The following is a 21,300-nucleotide window of genomic DNA, read 5'->3' as shown; positions in this document are numbered from 1 at the left end:
CAAGGTTGTAAACAGCACTTCAGAAATTCAAGTCATTCCTCCTTTTTTTATCATCTGCGTGCTACTCTGTAATGCATTCGGTCATTACTAACAATGAGGAGACAAGTAACAAGTGCTTATGCTGAAATGTGGTTCCACAGGATTGGCACCTTTTAATTTCATAATCAAAACATTGTTTTTGAAGGTTATAAATGGAGAAATAAATTTCAATAGATTGTTTTACTATAATAAGTGGGACCATAAAAAGCAGGAGGAAGGGCTAGAGGCTAAACACAATCCAATTCCTCATATATACCTCACCCATTGAGAGATCAAATCAGAATCAGACAACACAGATCATCTTTCTATTTCCTTCCATGCTCTGACTAGTACTGGCACAAAATAATATTTTGGAGACTTAATTATTCACCATACGTACAAGTAATCTTAGATAACAGACTGCCAATGTCCAAGGTGACCAAAGACACGAAGACTAGTGCAATATAGAAAACAATGTAGATGGAAGCATAAAACTATACTATACTGGCATAAATAGACTAAAACAGGTAAAACTGCTGCAAATGGGTTTCAACAAAGGCAAATGATACAAGAAATATGGATTAGAAACATTCTTTCTTGTATTATGAACTTTGGACAGTGGGCATTTATTAGGTGCTATAATCAATACATGTTGGCATAGTCCTTTGGGAGGGATAAAGTTCATAAGTGGTATGTGAAAACTTGTTTGCATTAGTTAGGTGTAAATAAAGGCTGTTACGCAACTATCAGAGATAACATCACTAACCATTTATATGAAGGGTAAAAAGCTGGGATAATTCAAAAGGATTAAATGGAAATCAAGGCAGCTTAAGATGATGGTCTGCATTTGTAGAGTATGCAGTTTAACAATAATAAAACAAAAACAACAACAGGACAATTCAGAATGACTAGGCTAGGGATTCCAAATTATAGGTTATAATCCCAGTGGGGTCATCAGGTGAAATTTTGAGGTCAAGCCCCAGGTTATAATACAGGCCATGGTACAGATACTCTGTTTTGAATGTCTGGAACTGACTCCAAGGTTCTGGAATATAGAAGCACAATGCTCACAGTTTGGTGGTAGTAAAGAACAAGTTTCACACTGGTAGCCTTAAGTCCTTTTGATTTATACACTTATTCAAGGGATGTGTGTCACTGGCTGAGCCTGCATTTATTTCCCAACCCTAATTGCTCGAGGTGTTGGTGAGGTGATGCCTTCCTGAACCGCTGCAGTCCACATTCTGTAGGTAGTCTCACAGTGCCTTTAGGGAGGGATATCAGGATTTTGACCCAGTGACACATTTTCAAGGAAGGATGGTGAATGGTTTAAAGGGGAACATGCAGGTGGTGATATTCCCATAGCTATACTGCCTAAAGAGCTTTGTTGAATTTCTTCAGTGCCTCTTGAAAAAGTACACACTGCTTCTACTGAGCATCGATAGTGGGAGGAGTGGATGTTTCCTTGTGTGGTTTCAAACCAGTTGCTCTGTCCTGAATGATGTCAAGGTTCCTGAATGCCTTTGGGCTGCACTCATCCAAGTAAACTGGGAGCATTCCATCAAACTCCTGACTTATGCTTTGAAGATGGGAGACAGGCTTTGGGGAGTCAGGAGGTAAGTTATTCACTGCAGTATTTCCAGCCTCTGACCTGCTCTTATTGCCACAGTATTTTGTGCCTAGTCCAGTTCAGTTTTGGTCAATTGTAAGCCTGAGGATTTTGATAGTACATAATTCAACGATGGCGATAGAAATGAATATCAAAGAATAACAGTTAGATTCCCTCTTGTTGAAAATGGTCAATGCCTGACACTGGTGCAGCACTAATGTTACTTTCCACTTTTCCGTCCTTTTCAGACACTGTTCCGGTCTTGCTGCATTTAGAAATGGACTACACCTGAAAAGCATCCAAGGATACATGCATGTGGATTGAGACTGTGCAGTAATCAGCCAACATCCCCATTTCTGACCATATGATGAAGGAAAAGGTCATTAATGAAGCAGCTAAAGACAGTACCCTGAGGAACTTCTACAGGGGTGTCCTGGAGCTACAGTGCTGGACCTCAAAACCATCTTCTCTTATGCCAAGTATTACTCCAATCAGTGGAGAGTTTTACCTCTAATTCCCATCAACTCCAGTGTTGATCGAGTTACTTGATGTCACACTTGGTATGGTGCTTTAATAGCAGTCTTGATATCAAGGATAGCCAGTCAGTCACTGGTGCCTCACCTCTGGAATTCAGCTCTTTTGTCCATGTTTAGACCAACACAGTACTGTGGTCAGGAGCCGAGTGGTCAAGGTGGCATCTAAATAGAATGTCAGCCACTATCTTTTTGCTATTTAAGTGCAGCACAAAAGCACTGTTAATGATGTTTTCTATCACTTTATTGATGACTGAGAGAAGACTGATGGGGCAGTAAGTGGCTGAGTTGGGATGTCCTGCATTATGTGTACCTAGGCAAATTTCTACATGGTCAGGAGATGTCAGTTTTGTAGCTGCACTGGAACAGCCTGGCTAGGGGCACAATACGTTCTGCAGCACAAATCTTCAGTACTATTGCCAGAAAATTGTCAGGGCCCATTGCCTTCAACCACTTCTTGATATCATGTGGAGTGAAACAAACTGGCTGAAGTCTGGCATCTGTGAGCCAGAAATGGCAGAGATGGCTCATCCACTCTGCACCTCTCACTGATGATTGTTGCAAATGCTTCAAACTTACCCTTTGCACAAATCTGCTGGGTTGCCCCATTATTGAAGAGAGGGTTGTTTCCAATATCCTCCAGTGAGTCCTTTAATTGTCCACCATCATTCACAACTAGATGTGACCCCACTACAGAGCTTAGATCCGACCTGCCGGTTGTGGAATTGTTTTAGCTTCATAACTTGCTGATTATGATGTTTGGCGGGCAAATAGTCCTGTTTTGTAGCTTCACTAGAAACTAAAAACCTCATTTTTAGGTATACCTGGTGCTGCTCCTGACATGCCCTCCTGCACTCATTGAACCAGGGTTGATACAATTTGGCTGCTGATGGATACGGCCTTGAGTTGCTGGATCTATTCTATCCCATTTAGCACAATGACAGTGCCACTCAACACAATGATGTGGTAATTTTAATACTGAAATATGGGAGCAGAGTTCGGCCATTCTGCCTGTTGAGTCTGCTCTGCCATTCAATCTTGACTGATAGGTTTCTCAACCCTATTCTCCTGCCTTCACCCAGTAACCCCGATCCCCTTACCAATCAAGAACCTATCTATCTGTCTTAAGTACACTTGATACCTTAGCCTCCTCAACCCTCTGCAGCAATGAGTACCACAGATTAACCACCCTCTGGGTTTGATAAAAAAAACTTCCTCATCCCAGTTCCAAAGGGTCATCCCTTCACTCTGAGGCTGTGCCCTCGGGTCTTAGTTTCTCCTACAAGTGGTAACATCTTCTCCACATCCACCCTATCCAGGATTCAGTATTCTATATGTTTCAACCAGATCCCCCCTCATCCTTCTAAACTCCATTGGGTACAGACCCAGAGTCCTCAACCATTACTCAAAGGGCAAGCTCTTCATCCCTGGGATCATTCTTGTACACTTCCTCTGGACCCTCTCCAAGGCCAGCACAACTTTTAATGTGGGGCTCACAACTGCTCAAAAAATTCCAAATGGGATCTAACAACAGCCTTATACAGCCTCAGCAGTACATCTCAGCCCTTGTATTCTAGCCCTCTTGAAACGAATGCCAACACTGCACTTGTTTTCTTAACTGCCAACTCAACCCTGATGTTAAGGTTAAGAGAATCCTAGACTAGGACTCTTAAGATTCTTTGTGTTTCAGACTTATGAAGCCTTTCCCCAGTTAGAAAATAGTCTACACCTCTTTCTTCCTACTAAAGTACAAATGTCACATTCACACTGTTTACCATCTGCTATTTCTTTATTCCCTCTTCTAGTCTATCTAAATCTTCCTGCAGCCTTTGCTTCCTCAATATTATCTGTCCCTCCACTTCGAATCATAGAATCACAGAATCCCTGCAGTGTGGAAGCCAGCTGTCCCAAGTAGACTTATTTTGGCGGCATCTGCAAACTTAGCAGCAATGTCCTCAGTTCCTTCCTCCAGATTAAAGAATGTCATGGAAGTTGTAGTCTCATCACTGACTGTTGCAGAAATCCACTAGTCATTGGCTGCAAACTCTCTGCTTTCTGCCAGTCAGCCAATCTTCTATCTATACCAGCACTGTGCCCTTGACACCATGTGCTCCAATCTTATTTAGCAGCTTCTTATGTTGCATCTTGTCAAAGGCATTCTGGAAATCCAAACAGGCCAGCAGGTGATTTCATTACCCATGTTTGACCTGATGCCATGAGTCCACAATCAAAGTTGACGACACCTAGGCTAGCTAAGCAATTTCAGAGGATATTTAAGAGTCAACTGCATTGCTGTGAATCTGGAGTCACATGCAGGTCAGCAATTTCCATTCCTAAAGGGCAACAGTAACCAGGTAGATTTTTGCAACTATCAACAATGAATTCATGGTCAACATTAGAATTCAAATTCCGGGCTGAATTCAAATTCCGGGCTGAATTCAAATTCCGGGCTGAATTCAAATTCCGGGCTGAATTCAAATTCCACTGTCTGTCATGACAGAATTCAAACACAGTATTACCTCAGTGCGTGAATTACTATCCCCATGAATAAGACCACTAGGCCATCGTCTCCGACTTGACCACACCCATTTTTTGGTTGAACACAGTGGTTTGCATCAAATCTCAACACTGATCAGGTTTGGATGTCAACTGGAGATTAGAGGCGCACAATAAGCCACACTGCCAGACTTTGAGAGACTGTGCCACAACATGTCTGCTTTGTGGCTCATTCGGCCTGGTACATAGCACAAGATTTTCACCAAAATAGTTACAGATTTTTGAAAATACAATTTCCTACTTTAAACTGAACTGTAGACTTTAAATACTGGAAGTTGTTGTCATGCTGTTACGTTTTATTTTGGTGCCATTCTTCCCTTCCTAAAGAACTGACAGCTACTAAACCTCCATCCCTCCCCTACAGCTCTCAAACCCCAAAAATCATCTGGGTCTGCACAAAGACTGAGGGATTAAAATGGGATCCTATTGGGAAAAAGTCCAGGAAGCATTGTGTTAGGCAGTCTGCATGTTTTTTTCATACAGATATGGGCCAAGGTGGGTACCTGGTCACAATGTCAATTAACAGCAAAAACAAAATATTCCTTTGCATTTCAAAACCCTTTGTACATGTTGCCCCTATTTACACTTCAGCTGCTCTGCTGAATATGATCTACTAAATACAGAAAACTTCACTTCCAATGGAGCTGTTTACAGCAAAGTGGTGTATTGCTTTTGTGAAAAATGAATACTATTGTCATGTTCCTTCACAATGCTCTTGCTCAACTGCAATATACAATACTATCTTCTGACCCAAAGAAGCAACAATCTTGGCCTCTTCACTCCTCCTAAAGTAGCCACTAGGAATTAGCAGCAGCACAAAAAGACTAGCTTCTAAGAAATCATAACTTTTTAAATTGCTTTAACGCCCATCTACTTAACTCAATCTAACGAGTGTTTTAGGGCAAAAGTAACTTGTACTACATATGGCAAGCAACAGCATCATTTAAGTGCAGAATATTTTAACACAATACTTCCATTTACATCTTTCTATTTCATCAATCACACCCCTCCTCCCAAATGAAAGGATCTACTCAAGTGATAATTGATGTTAAGAATTTAATCGAAACTGAACAAAATCACAGAGTCCTGATCAAATGTTAAGCAACTAAACTAACAAAAACAAGAAATCAACATAATTTGAAATGCAAAGGAATATTTTGTTTTTGCTATTAACTGACATTGTGACCAGATTCCCCCCTTGGTCCACATCTGTATGAAAAACATGCAGACTGCATAACACTGTCCTCAGAGCAGCTGGTACTGGCATGGGAACAGTTCAGTTACACATACATGAACATCCATTATTTTGTTCAGATCCTGTACCGCAGAGGACTACAAAGATCAAAACAAACAGATTACATACGCACAAGCTGAGAAAACACTGTTCAAACAAATGGCCCACTGCAAACATTTCCTGCTGAACTAAATACAGACCCCTTGATAATAACTCTAATTTTACTAAAATAACTCCAAATCGAAGAGTAATTTAAACAGATAGATTTAAGTAGATAATGCCTGGTTACAGTATTATGATAGCATAAGATATTAATTTTTTTTAAAGAATTAGCTACTTCTCTAAGGCATTGTTCACCACAGAAAAATGCAATGGGGTAGCAGGAACAAAGGTATAAACAATTCACACAAATTGGAAGATTGTATGGATGACAGTAAAGGGACTCAGATCAGCATGATAATTTTAAAAAATGAGAGATAATGACAAAAGTATTGGAAAAAGTTTAAGATGCAAGTAGACAAGCTGGGGTAAAACTGAATGGACAACATCACTAATAATATGGTTTTAAAGAATACTTAAATATGAATGCATTAAAATCAGCCTGTTAAGCAGGGCAAGTGTAAAATAATCTGACTACTGGCACCTTCCCCAACATTAAGTGAATTATATGATTATTTAAACCAAATTTGAAAAGGCTGAAGTGTGTTGTGAACCCACTCAAAGAGACAAGAGTGCAATAACCGCTGAGCTAAAGCAACATCAAAGTGCTTTAACTTGAAAAGCAGCTATTCCAAGCCTGTATAATTAATTTAAAATTATTTACTCTGCGGGGGGGGGGGGGCAAAAACCCACAGCAATTTTTGGAAATTTTTAGAACAACAAGATGATAATAGTACAGTTTTGAAAGATAAGTTAGTTTTAAAAAACCCTATAACTATATAATGTTTTTGTAAAATGAATACAGGCTTTGAAGAAACTCTACACATGCAAACTTCAAGCTTTGCCAAACAAAAAATGCAATACATTTCCTTTACATCCTACCACATGGAAGACCATGTTTTGCACTACTAGAAGGGAACATAAGAGTAAATGGGATGAGATGGCAACTTGTACTAGTTGAGAAAACACGTTACAAAATACTCTCTCTCTTCTATAATTATTTACTGTACCCTCCAACATTTAAAAGTGCACTCACTTGCACAGATATTGCATTCTTGACGTTCTGTGGTAAGAAATGAATCATCTCTAGGTAGCAGCGCAATAGCCCGAGTGTCCAAACATTTGAAGATGACGACCTTTCATCCTCTGCATTGTAAGTAAAAGGATCCACAATGTACACAACGATGGATGGTGGATAATTGATGGCATGAGACTCCCCCTCCGTTGGGACCCCAATTTTATCCCTTTCCATGGTGCTACAAATAGAAATAAAGTATAAAAATTAAATCGGACAACACAGATTACATATAATTATCTAAGGTGTTTCAGCAATAATACAAAACAGGGCTTTTGCAACACCAAAATGAACAGTATTAGCCAATATCTTTTTGAAGAAAATCTAGCCCATCATGAAAAGATGAGTCTTCTGAAGACAGCAGGCTGAAAAGATCCTCAGGCAAATCAACTGGGGCAGTCTCAATCCAACTGTGGGCATATGCTTATAACACATACTATCCTAAGATGACACTGCAACAACCTTAAGACTTTAAGATGGTTTGTTTTGGACCACTGTTTTAATTAAGATGAAATGAGGGAGTGACATGACCTGTTTAGTGACTGTCTAACAAGAGGCCGGTGTGATGTGGTTATCAAATATTAAAAGGTAGGCTTGGATTAATCACTGGAAGGAAGATGCAAAGGATTCATACTTGGAGACAACAGTAGCAGTATCTGTGTTTCCAGTGGTTGGATTATTAAGTCTTCAGAGCCCCAGGAAAGTGTTGAGAACATTAGGCCCTTGTGATTCACATTGTCATTGATACACAGAGTGAAAGTCCAAGGTTTCCTGAAACTTTCTGACAAGCAAGACTGTCAGGATCCAAGGTAGAAAAAGAGAGGCCATCTACAGCCAAAATGTCTCTGTAACTCACCCCACTGGAATCAGGTTGGAGGTCAAGCTTGGATTGAAAAGAACAAATTCTCAAGGATTTAAAAAGATGTTGGTTCATTCCTCTTGCAGGAGTTAGAGGATTAAACGCCATGGATAACCCTCACCACAAACGGCAATTTAGGGATTCATAATTACCAGATTGGGACAGCACCACTACTAGGACAGTATCGCAAGTACCTCTGCTGATCTATTGCTTTGCAGCAGACCATCTTGCAAACCTATAATGAGGAATATTAGGTTGAGCTATTTACTTAGTGCATTACTTTGAAAAGGCCAATGCTTCAGTAGCTCTTTTGTGATACTGGTCCAAACATAAACACAACATCTTATAAACTGATCGAGGCAGGAAGTATGTAATTTTTAAAATATATTTTCCTAAATCTGTGATAAATTATAACACTCAGGATTCTGAGAAGTACATGAGATATAATATTCACAGGAAAACAAAAGCAGGATTTATGAAATGCCCTCTTAAGATTTGTTGCATTACTACTGCAGTTCATTTCACGGTACTGCTGTTATATCTGCAAATACCACAAGGCCCAAGAGAAATGCTTCTGATCCAGTTCCAACTGAAGTGCTGCAACTAGTTATACTTTTGGAAAGAACCAAGAATCTGTGAAAAAGTTCAAAAGACATTTACAAGAATGTTTCCTGGGATGACGAACTTTGGTCACAAGAACAGGTTGGAAAAACTGGATTGTTCTCCTTAAAACAGAGGAGATTGAGGAGTGATTTTACAGCAGTGTAAAAGATTATGACAAGTCTGGGTAGAGTAAATCAAGGAAAATCTGTGCCCTTTAGCTGATAACACAAGAAAACAATGCGGTTTAAGATTTTGAGCAAACACTGAAGTAGGATTGTGAGGGAGAACTTTTTATTATCAAAACGAGCAATAATGACTGGAACTTCCGCGCACAAGGATGGTCGGAATAGAAGCAACATTTTCAAAAGGAAATTGGATTGGATCACTTCCAAGAGAAATTGTGTGTTGGAAACCAAGTTCTAGCACTCCTGAAGTCAGCACAAAAAGTACAAGATTTTACCAATGGATTTGAAATTCCCCAATTTACTTATCCTTTACGCCTAGATTAAGAAAGGACAGGCTGGGTTTCCATACTTAAAAGATTTCTTATTTAATGCAAATAAATAGGTCCGAGCTACAGGTAAACTATGAACTATCGACGTGTAACTCGCTCTAAACCCCTTATGAATTCATGACACACACACACACACACACACACACACACGGAGTTATGGATGGAGGAAAATTCTGGGTAGACAGTTCAATGGCCCCTGTCACTGGTCTGCTGAGATGATACTTTTGGCTTGCCAAGACTTTGCAAGGATGATTGCACAATATTCAGCATAATTTTGCATCTCCTCAGTTGTCCATGTTCACATCCATTACCATGACCAGGACCAAATGTAGCAGGGCCCAGACAATATCTAGCCTTGGACTGTAAAATGACAGTAATATATCACATTACAAATGCCAGGCTATAACCTTGTCCAACAAGAGAGAATCTAACCATTGTCCTTTGACATTCAGTATCGCCATCATTAAATCATTACCAATTTTCTTGGGCTTATCACTGACCAGAAACCAAACTGGACCAGTCATATACTGCAGCTACAAGAGCAGATCAGAGGCTACAATTCCTTCAGTAACTCATTTTCTGATCCTCAAAAATCCTTCCATCATCCACTGGGTACAAGTCAGATGGAATACCCCACTTACCTGGACAAGTACACCTTCAACAACACTCAAAAGTTCGATACCATTCAGGACAAAGCAACTTCCAAGCGTGGCATCACATCCACTCCATCCACCACCAATACTCAGTAGCAGCAGTGCGCACCACCTACAAGATGCATTGCTGAAATTCATCAAGGCTCCTTAGACAGCATTTTCCAAACCCACTACCATATAGGAGGACAGGTACTTGAACACAACCTGCAAGTTCCCCTCCAAACCACTCACTATCCCAAACTTGGAAATATATCACCATTCCTCTGTCATTGCATCAAAATCCTGACATCCCTCCATAACGGCACAGAGTTTTATCTGCTGCACATGAGTACAATGGTTCAAGGCAACAGCTCATCACTACTTTCAAGGACAACTAGCAACAGACAATAAACACAGGCGACACCCACAATCCATGAACAATGTGTTTTTAGAAAAACACTGCTCATTGATCTTCTCCAAATGTTTTCACTTTGAAACAGCAGGCACAGAGCGACTAGTTCATAAATTATAAAGTCTGACTTATTGGTTAAGAGCCACAGTCTACAGCAACTGGTGAGGGAAAATAAGTTGGTTTTCATCATGCATTAGGTATTTTTCTACAGTAGCAATAAAGGGCACCAAACTCCACTTCCATAAGTCTGAAGGCTTCTTGCTATAGTCCCATCCACAAGCTACACAACCACATTTATTGACAGACAGAAGTCTACTCATTAGTCTGTGGAGTTGTTAGTTTACTGCTGCCAGCCAAATCTCAGTCTGCACAGAGTTCCCGAGGCCAGTCATTCTATAGTAATCTACTTTCACGGCTTGTACAGGCAGTAGTGTAAACAGCAGTTACACTAAGTTTTGGAAGCTTGATTTTAAAATGTGCAGCAATCCCTTGCACAATACTTGGTTTCCTATTTCAGTCCACTATCGAAAATGTAGAAACATTTTTTAAAATACTGCCTTACAACTGGCACCTGAAGAAAATAAACCTGCAGGGCTAAATGAATTAAGATAATGGGACTATCTAGCGTGTCCTGCAGAGCTAAAATGGATTTGATAGGCAAAATGGCCTTGTTGTGTACATCAGTACACAACAAGGCCATTTTGCCTATCAAGTCTATTTTGGCTCTGCAGGACACGCGAGATAGTCCCATTTTCTTAATTCAGTACACAACAAACACTGGTGGAACAACATATGAAGTACTCAATATTGTTTTAGAAAGGATTGTCTTAGAAAGATTATAAAAGCACCAGAAGGAGTGCAACACAGATTAACTAGAATATTGCCCGAGTTCCAAAGTTATGAATATAAATTTCACAAACTAGGCTTACATCATCTGGAACACAGAAGGTTAACAAGTGGATTTATTCAAGTTTTTGTAGCCCTAAATGAGCTGATAACAAGAATTCACAGCAGATCTTTTCTGCTGGTGAAGGAGATTACAGCAAGGGCATAACTTAAAATCCAAGCCAGGATGCAATACTAAGAATGAAATGAATGTAATAAATATTTCCTATCTGAATAGATCATTTTAAATCTGAAATTGACAGGTTAGTGCTAGCTAAGAGACAAGGGTAAATGGATATTAGCGCAAGATCAGCCATCATCTGGCTGAATGGAAAGACAGGCTCGAGGGCCGCCTCCTACTAACCTTTATCTGTTGTTAAACCTGAAAATATAGTGTGTGTGACAACAACTGCAATTTATAATTTAAACGTCTACTGACTACTCTATATACAGATTAGCGAGGAAACCGTGGTCCTTACAATCTTTTTTGCACCCAGAAACAATGATCACAAAAGAAGTAACTATGTTTTAAGAACGGCATATGACTTTAGATATTAACACTTACACATAAAATGCACTGCAATTACATAGATCACACAAAATAAATCAATCTTACCTCTCTGGAGGTTCCTGGTGTTGTTGTCCCATTCCACCAACTGCTGACTCAGAGATACCATTACTCTGCTGGGAGGTTGAACCCTGAGCAGTAACAACACTGGAGGAATTATTCAAATGTGCAAATGGAGGAAAAGAGGAAGACGGCTTTACTGCAGAAGATACGCTGGCCAGGTTCACAGGTACTGAGGCTACATTTGTAGTAGTACAATTGGCGACTGTGGCTGTTATGGCAGTGTTTGCTAAAGTACCTGATGGTACAGGAACACATGTGGAAGATGCAGATGAACCCCCAGCAGAAACTTGTGCAGGAATTTGTAACGTACTGGATCGACTGCAAGAGGAAACGGGGTTAGGCTGCGAGAGCAATGAACTGTCCAACGTTTGACCAGCAAGGTACGGACCTGAAACAAGAGGAAATTTTTTAAAAATATTTTATTATTAACTTCAAATTTCTCAGGCATTTATCAAAGCCATCTATTTCTCAGTTAAAAACAAAAACTGCTGAAAACACAGCAAATTCACAGTCTTGAAAACTAAACAGGTAGAAAAGAAATACATTCAAAAAACATTTGGACATGGATAGGAAAGGTTCAGAGGGACATGGGCCAAACGCAGGCAAGTGGGACTAGTTCAGTTCAGGAAATCTGGTCAGCATGGACAAGAGGGGCCAAAGGGCCCATTTCCATGCTGTATGATTCCATTACCCTAAAAATTAGTTTTTCAGGCTAAGACCTTTTGATAGTTGTGATTATGACCCTCAACCTGAAATATTAATTTTTTTTTTAAAAAAAACAAACTGATGAAAGCATTGCGCATTACGAGCAATTTTTTGTTTCCATTTCCAGCATATTTTCACAATCTGAGATGGAACAATTAGCACATTCAAGCAAATGGGAGCATGAAACCAAGCTTTCTAAAGCCTTCCTTTTGTACAACACTGCATAATGGTGTGCAGCCACTGGCAACTGTGACTGATGAAATGTATCTTATTTGCAGGGAGGAAAATGCTTGGGCAATCCATATTGTAAGTACTGCATAGGACAGACTTGGCACCACTGTTACATTCTCATTCCAGAATTAAACAAAAACAGAACTGACAAGGCAGACAGAGCATGTGGCAAATTCAATACTATTGTGATGTGTTTTTTTTACAATAAATGACCCACCATACCTGTGAAAATCCTGAAATTTTCAATATTTTGCTTTTACTCAGACAAATTTAAACTTTAACCAATACAGTGATCAAGAAATTTGTTCACTTGTAAAATTATCCCAAAGTGATATTTCATTATCTTAACTGCTGTCACAAGTCACTTACCCAGATCATGTCTGCACACTTGAGCGTAAAGTTTCAGTTTGGAAAATGCTTCACTGCTAGCGTTCACACAGTGCTGAGAGAACCAATCATTTACCGGCTGCTCTGCAATGTTCAAGGCTGCTTTGGTCCCAACTTTCATGATCCCATCAGGAAGCAATTTCGAGATGGGCCTGTGCTGCCCAAGTCTGCAGGACTATATTTCAAACAATAATTTTTGTTCATTCTCATCAAGAATTCTGCATCAAGGTTACACATCAAACTGTCATACCAGTTGTCAATGTTAACTTTGAAGATATTTAAGATATAGTCGCATAAATCAAACATGATTTACCTCATAGACTGCACTGAGGTCGCGAAAGAAACTTCTTGCTCCATTTAAAAGTGCTTCATTTTCTGGGCACACCACAACATAGCCAATATCTCTTTGTGATCCATACGGCTCCAGAAGGAGCTTCTCCCAGTATGGTAATGCAAATGGAGATAACACCACAAAATCACATTCATAACCCAACATAAACGTCGGGATAGGTAGTGGCTCTGGAGACTCGTCTGTACCTGTGCAAGAAGAAAGCTCGTTAATCAAAGGTCCACATCTTCAAAAGTATTCACTACTTTTGACTCTTTGCTTCAATGTGTCTCCTCGCCACAAATTGACTTTTGACAATTTGCACAATGTAGTTTCATCTTCTGACCGAAGAGTTTGAGGTTCTTGCAGCAGTTTGTCCTCACTAAACGCTCCACTTTAAGTCCATCACAACAAATTGTGCTCATAATCTAGGCATAGAATTTCAAAACATAAATAGCTTTTTGACTCAGCAAGCTGACATTCTACCTCCACAAGCAAAACTTCTAATTCTGTATGCTAAATATTAAGGAAATTCAAAGTGATTTTCTTTTCTGGCATGTGGACCTCAAAAAACAGGCATTTATTGCCTTTTATGGTGAGCCGCCTTAAGGTGTAATCCATGAATGATGAGGTGAGTTGGGTACCTCTTTAGTGTTGTTGGGAAGTGAGTGCCAATATATTAGCCCATTGACAATGAAGGAACAGTGATATTGTTTCAAATCAGGGTAGTGTGTAGCAGGAAGGGGAATTTGCAAGTGTTGGTGCTCCAATACGTCTGCTGCCCTTGCCCATCTAGGGTGGTAGAAGTCAAGTTTAGAAGGGACAATTGAAATTGCGCTGGTGAGTTGCTGATGTGAATTTTGTAGATGGTGCACACTACTGGTGGTACGTATCAGCGTTGAAGGTAGTGACAGAAAGCCAAACATGATGCTTTGACCTAGATTGTGTCAAGCTGCTGGTGCATTTTCAGAGCTGCACCCACCCAGGTAAATGGAGAGCATTCCATCACTGATTTTGGGCCTTAAAGATGGTGGACAGGTTTTGGGGAGAGAGGTGGTGAGTTACTTGCTGCATAATTCTTAGCCTATGACCTACCCTTGTAGCCAAAATATTTGAGTGATTCATGTTCAGTTTTTTTGTCAATTGCAGCCCCCAAAATATTTGAAGTGGAGGATTCAGTAATGATTTGACTCGCTTGGAGGAGATGGTCAGTACCTGGCACTCGAGTAATAAGCAACATTCATGCTACTCATCAGCCCTTGTCTGACAGCTGCCCAGCCCCTGCTACACAGGAACACAGATTGCTTCAGTATCAGAGATAAAGTGTGAAGCTGGATGAACACAGCAGGCCAAGCAGCATCTTAGAAGCACAAAAGCTGACGTTGGGGTATAGACCCTTCATCAGAGTCTCTTTTGTGCTCCAAAGATGCTGCTTGGCCTGCTGTGTTCATCCAGCTTCACACTTTGTTATCGCGGATTCTCCAGCATCTGCAGTTCCCATTATCTCTGCTTCAGAGTCAGGATGAAAGGTCCTGTGGGTCAAGTCAAGTCCCACCTACTCCGAAGATATGTTATAATATCCATGGACAGGCTGAGCAGAAAATACTTTACCCTGATGAAATCAAGGGATTTTATGGCTTTGTATTGTATGGTATTGTACCCACCTCTGAGCCGGGAAACAGAGATTCAAGTCCCACCTGTACCGGGTAGTGTATAACAACATCTCTGAATGGGTTGATTAGAAAATATCTACAAAGGTCCTGAAAGGGCTCTTGTGGCACAGTGATACCGTGCCAAACTCTGCCCAGGTCCAAATCCCGTCTGCTCCAGATGTGTGTCACAGCACATAATAGTTTGATGAAAAATATATTCCAGAAGGAAATCCTGTAGTGGTGTCCTGGAACTGAGATGATTAACCAACCACAACAAAATTCTTTTGGGAAAAGTATGATTCCAACAAGCAACTTCATTTTACTGGGGAATTTTGTTGTCACAGGCACTAAGATGTTTCCTTGATGCCAAAAGTAATCACAGTCACCTCACCTCTGAAATTCAGATCTGTAACATGGTAGGAGCTGACTGACTCAACTGAATGTCAGTCCACAGGTTATTAGGAACAATTGCCACTTGACAGCACTACATACTACCCTTTCCATTACTTGGCTAATGATCAAGTGGCACTTTGCCAGGTTGGATTTGCTGAAGAGTGTACTGTTATTGATGTCTACGCAACACATTATTCAAATAAATAGGAGTCATGGAACCTTTTGCTTGACTTAAGGTATTAAGAATTGTGCTGGTTTCTTCACCATCTATTTTCAAACAAGGACCATTGAAACCATTCTCAGATTGACATACAAGATTCATTTTACTCATTTAAATCAGCTTGGTTCAGCGGTTCACTCTTGCTCAAGTCAAAACATTCTAGATCTAAACAACATTCCTAAGACCTGAGCTCAAAACGCAGCTGAATCTTAAACACAGCACCAAGGAAAAACTACATTGTCAGAGGCATTTGTGCTCCCGAGATGCTGCTGGTCTTGCTGTGTTCATCCAGCCTCACATTTTATTATCTTGGATTCTCCAGCATCTGCAGTTCCCATTATCATTGTCAGAGGCATGCTGCATTGTCCTTTCAAGCAAGGTCAAAACTGAGACCCTATCTACCCTCTGCAGCAGTGATAAGACATCACACTGCATCAATCAAATGAGGAGTTGAATTGACCGTGCATTCTGGTCGACTTTTAGCTAGTCAGTTTTGTTTTGTGCTCATGGGGCGTTGTTTATGGAAAACCTAGCTACCTGCTAAACAACATTTATCGGGCTTCAAAAAGCAATTCATTGGTTGTAAAGTATAATGTTGCATCCCAAGGACAAGATAAAGTACCACATAAACAAGATATTCCTCTTCAGAAACTATCAGTACTTGTTACGCCACGTTAAGCAACAGTCAACCAGCCACTCGTTAATCATAAAAAGAAGAAATATCAAAAACTCAGCACTGACCCGATGACTCAAAATAGAAGCCTGAATTTTAGAGAACTGCAGAGCTATATTATTCCAGCAGATTCAATAAGAAAAATCTGCGATCTAAACAGCTTCCATTTTAAATTAAGAACAGTTTTTTGATTTGAACTTCAACTGTCTTCAGCACCGAGGATAGAACAATCAATCACTATCAAAAGTCATTTTACACTATAAAAATTAATTCATTCTTTCAGCTGCCTCTGCCCATCTCCTCTCACATCTTCTCCAATTTTGTTCAGGAAACCTACCATCTGCTGGCTTAAACCCATTCCAATTAAAGAGCTGATTATTCAAATAAAAAGTGTTGGTAAAATTCAGCAGGTCTGACAGTATCAGTACCGAGCAAAGTTAATGTTTCAAGATAAATTTGACTCTTCTTCAAAACCAAAGCATTGTCTCAGCACCTTCTCTAGCGTTTTTATTTCGAATCACCAGCACAGACCTCCCAACTTCTCTTTCCGGACCCTATGGTAACTGATATCAATATAAAAATAAAGAGCTGTGGATGCTGGAGACCAGAAACAAAAGGAGAAATTGCTGACAAAAACTCAGGTATAGCAGCATTCACAGGAAGAAAGCAGAGTTAACATTTCAAGTCCAGTAAAGAATCTGCTTTCTTCCTACAGATGCTGCCAGACCTACTGAGTTTCACCAGCAATTTCCATTTTTGCAACTGATATCCTTTTTCCTAGGATGATGACGTTGGCTTGTACAAGGGGGCAGAGCTGCAAATTGAAGGGTGATAGATTTAAGACAGATGTCAGAGGCAGGTTCTTCACTCAGAGTGGTAAGAGTGTGGAATGCCCTGCCTGCCAATGTAGTTAATGTAGCCACATTAGAGGCATTTAAACAGTCCTTGGATAAGCATATGGACGATGATGGGATAGTGTAGGGGGATGGGCTTAGATTAGTTCACAGGTCAGCACAACATCGAGGGTCAAAGGGCCTGTTCTGCGCTGTATTGTTCTATGTTCTATAACTGCTTCCTCCCATCAGGTACTGCTCCCAATTCCTCTTCATGACCACATAACCTATTCCTTCTTTGAACAGTACTATACCCACCCCCATTTCCAAATTATGTATGATCTATAACTATAATACTAACCTTTCAACTTCTCCACACCTTTTAGCAGAGACAAACACACCATCTTCAGCCATTGCCAGGAGTGTTGTTCAGCTTAGAGTGCTTCTCTTGCTCAGATCTGCCCTACCAATCCATTTGTAGCTAAAACATTTCTAAATTTTCCTGTGGCATTGAAATGCCTTCTAATCTACTAAAATTTGTCTTAGGCATCTGGTTGCTAGCCTTTTGCTACATCATCTACACACTTTAGGTCAGCTTCCACCTCAATGTCAATGGTACTCAGTTCTACTTATCCAACAATTATGTCAAATCCACTAGTAACTCTTTGTCAGGCCACTTGTTTGACATTCAATCTTGGATAAACTGGAGCTTCCACCAGTTAAACACTGGGAACATCAAGGTCACTCTTTCCAGATCCTGCCACTGGCTCTTTATCAGTGTCACCACTTCCATCCCCATTTAAGACATTACCACAGATTGAACTAGACTGTTCCAAACCTCAGCCTCCTATTTGAGCCCAAATTCACATTCTGACCTTCCTAACATGGCCCATCTTGCGTGAATCTTTCTGCACCTGAAACCCGGAATGGTTTTGGTTGACTTCATGCTATTCCAAAAGTTCACCAGGTCAACAGTCTATCCTGTACCCTCCCTCAACGAAGAAAGAAAGAGAGAGGGAGGAGCGGTTAAGTGAGGAGCGGTTAAGGGAGGATAAGATATTAGAGAGACACAAAAGGTTACAAACTGGACTAGATTAAACAGCGACTTATTAAGTGGGGAAAGTCATGGTTGGAGTGTGAAACAATTCACTGTAGAAGAACCTGATCTTAATCTTGGGGACCTGGATGGCTTAAAAGTACTAGCCTCACTGAGGGTACAAGAACAACCAACGGAATAAAAGCAACTGAGATGCTATAGGAGTATCATCTTGAACTGTGAACTGAGTGTTTGAATAGACCTCTCCTAATTAGACAAAAAGAGCATAAGAAAAAGGGAGATGTTGAGGAAATTTACTTATCTGACACTATTTTCAAAAACTTAAGTATGAAGGTTTAGAATGTTTAGCTCGCAGTCTTTAACAGAAAGGCAACATATGAATTCTGAGCTGAGACAGCTGTATCAAACAGCCTGTTGGTTCGCATTCATTTTCTGAGAGCTAATACTCAAAGGGCAAAGTGTGAATTGAGGAAATGGAAACTGTCTCAAGAACCAGCTTATAGGAATGTACAGCAGTCCATCAGATGCTAACTCCAAAGAAGACAACAGCGGATGCTAAAAATTTGAAATAAAGTGTTGCAGAAACTGAGCAAGTCTGGCAGCATCCATGGAGTGAAAAACAGTTAACATTTTGAGTCAAAATGATTCTTCTGAAGGCGAGGATGCTATAAAGATGTGCTGAAATTTTGCCTGACAAGTCACATGCCAGAGTGCGAAATCTCCAAAACATCAATTAAAACTACACCTTTAATTCCAACAGCAGTTTTTAAAAACCACTTACCATGAATTAGATTCTGTAAAACTCTGAGCTAAAACCTGGATTTCAAATTCAGTTTCAGATAACAATTATGGATGCTATTACTGAGACTTGGTTGAGGGAAGGGCATGACTGGCAACTAGTTGTCCCAGGATATCGATGCTTCAGGCGGGATAGAGAGGGAGGTAAAAGGGGTGGAGGAGTTGCAGTAATGGTCAAAGATGATATCGCAGCCGCACTGAAGGAGGGCCCATTGGAGGACTCAAGCAGTGAGGCAATATGGGTAGAACTCAGAAATAGGAAGGATGCAGTAACAATGCTGGGGCTGTACTACAGGCCTCCCAACAGCGAGAGTGAGATAGAGGTACAAATATGTAAACAGATAATGGAAAAGTGTTGGAGAAACAGGGTGGTGGTGATAGGAGATTTTAATTTTCCCAACATTGACTGGGATTCACTCAGTGTTAGGGGTCAAGACGGAGCAGAATTTGTAAGGTGTGTCCAGGAGGGTTTTCTAGAGCAGTATGTATGTAGTCCAACTCGGGAAAGGGCCATACTGGACCTGGTGCTGGGGAATGAACCCGGCCAGGTGGGTGATATTACAGTAGGGGACTACTTTGGAAATAGCGACCACAATTCCCTAAGTTTTACAATACTCATGGACAAGGATAGGAGTGGTCCTAAAGGAAGAGTACTAAACTGGGGGAAGGCCGATTATACCAAGATTCGGCAGGATCTGAGGAATGTAGATTGGGAGAAACTGTTTGAAGGTAAATCCACATTTGATATGTGGGAGGCTTTCAAGGAGAGGTTGATTAGTGTGCAGGAGAGACATGTTCCTGTGAAAATGAGGAATAGAAAAGGCAAGATTAGGGAGCCATGGATGACAGGTGAAATTGAGAGACTAGCCAAGAGAAAAAAGGAAGCATACATTAGGTCTAGGCGACTGAAGAGACGAAGCTTTGCAAGAATATCGGGAATGTGGAGCAAATCTGAAACAAGGGATTAAGAGGGCTGAGAGAGGACATGAGATATTGCTGGCAAACATGGTTAAGGAAAATTCCAAAGCCTTTTATTTATATATAAAGAGCAAGCGGGTAACTAGAGAAAGGATTGGCCCACCTAAGGACAAAGGAGGAAAGTTATGCGCTGAGTCAGAGAAAATGGGTGACATTCTTAACGAGCACTTCACATCAGTATTCACCAAGGAGAGGGACATGACGGATGTTGAGGTTAGGGATAGCCGTTTGCTTAGTCTAGGTCAAGTTGACATAAGGAAGGAGGAAGTGTTAGGTATCCTAAAAGACATTAAGGTGGACAAATCCCCAGGTCTGGATGGGATCTATCCCAGATTGATGAGGGAAGGGAGAGAGGAAATAGCCGGGGCCCTAACAGGTATCTTTGCAGTGTCCTTAGACACGGGTGAGGTCCCAGAGGACTGGAGACTTGCTAATGTTGTCCCCTTGTTTAAAAAGGGCAGCAAGGATAATCCAGGTAATTATCGACCGGTGAGCCTGACATCAGTGGTAGGGAATCTACTGGAGAAGATACTGAGGGATAGGATCTATTCCCATTTGGAAGAAAATGGGCTTATCAGTGATAGGCAACATGGTTTTGTACAGGGAAGGTCATGCCTTACCAACTTAATAGAATTCTTTGAGGACGTGACAAAGTTGATTGATGAGGGAAAGGCTGTAGATGTCATGTACATGGACTTCAGTAAGGCGTTTGATAAGGTTCCCCACGGCAGGCTGATGGAGAAAGTGAAGTCACATGGGGTCTAGGGTGTGCTAGTTAGATGGATAAAAAACTGGCTGCGCAACAGGACACAGAGGGTAGTAGTAGAAGGGAGTTTCTCAAATTGGAGACCTGTGACCAGTGGTGTTCCACAGGGATCTGTGCTGAGACCACTGTTGTTTGTGATATATGTAAATGATCTGGAGGAAGGTGTAGGTAGTCTGATCAGCAAGTTTGCTGATGACACTAAGATTAGTGGAGTAGCTGATAGTGAAGGGGACTGTCAGAAATCACAGCAGAATATAGATAGACTGGAGAGTTGGACAGATAAATGGCAGATAGAGTTCAATTCGGGCAAATGCGAGGTGATGCATTTTGGAAGAACAAATTCAAGGGCGAACTACACAGTAAGTGGAAAAGTCCTCGGGAAAATTGATGAACAGAGAGATCTGGGTGTTCAGGTCCATTGTTCCCTGAAGGTGACAACGCAGGTCAATAGGGTGGTCAAGGCGGCTTACGGCATGCTTTCCTTCATCGGATGGGGTATTGAGTACAAGAGTTGGCAGGTCACGTTGCAGTTGTACAGGACTTTGGTTCGGCCACATTTGGA

General features: G+C 40.8%; 1 protein-coding gene across 1 annotated transcript in view; it reads right to left on the bottom strand.

The window, feature by feature from the left end:
- The window catches only part of med13a (mediator complex subunit 13a), a 204,798-nt gene that overhangs the window by 33,304 nt on the left and 150,194 nt on the right, over window positions 1-21,300 (bottom strand). Inside the window, 4 exon segments of the mRNA XM_059655412.1 lie at window positions 7,143-7,362; window positions 11,703-12,105; window positions 13,023-13,215; window positions 13,354-13,577. Of these exon segments, the coding sequence (XP_059511395.1) occupies window positions 7,143-7,362; window positions 11,703-12,105; window positions 13,023-13,215; window positions 13,354-13,577 (1,040 nt within the window).

This window comes from Stegostoma tigrinum, chromosome 27 (genome assembly GCF_030684315.1).
Source record: "Stegostoma tigrinum isolate sSteTig4 chromosome 27, sSteTig4.hap1, whole genome shotgun sequence".
NCBI classification, from domain to species: Eukaryota; Metazoa; Chordata; class Chondrichthyes; order Orectolobiformes; family Stegostomatidae; genus Stegostoma; species Stegostoma tigrinum.
This window is presented reverse-complemented; position numbering and strand designations above follow the sequence as displayed.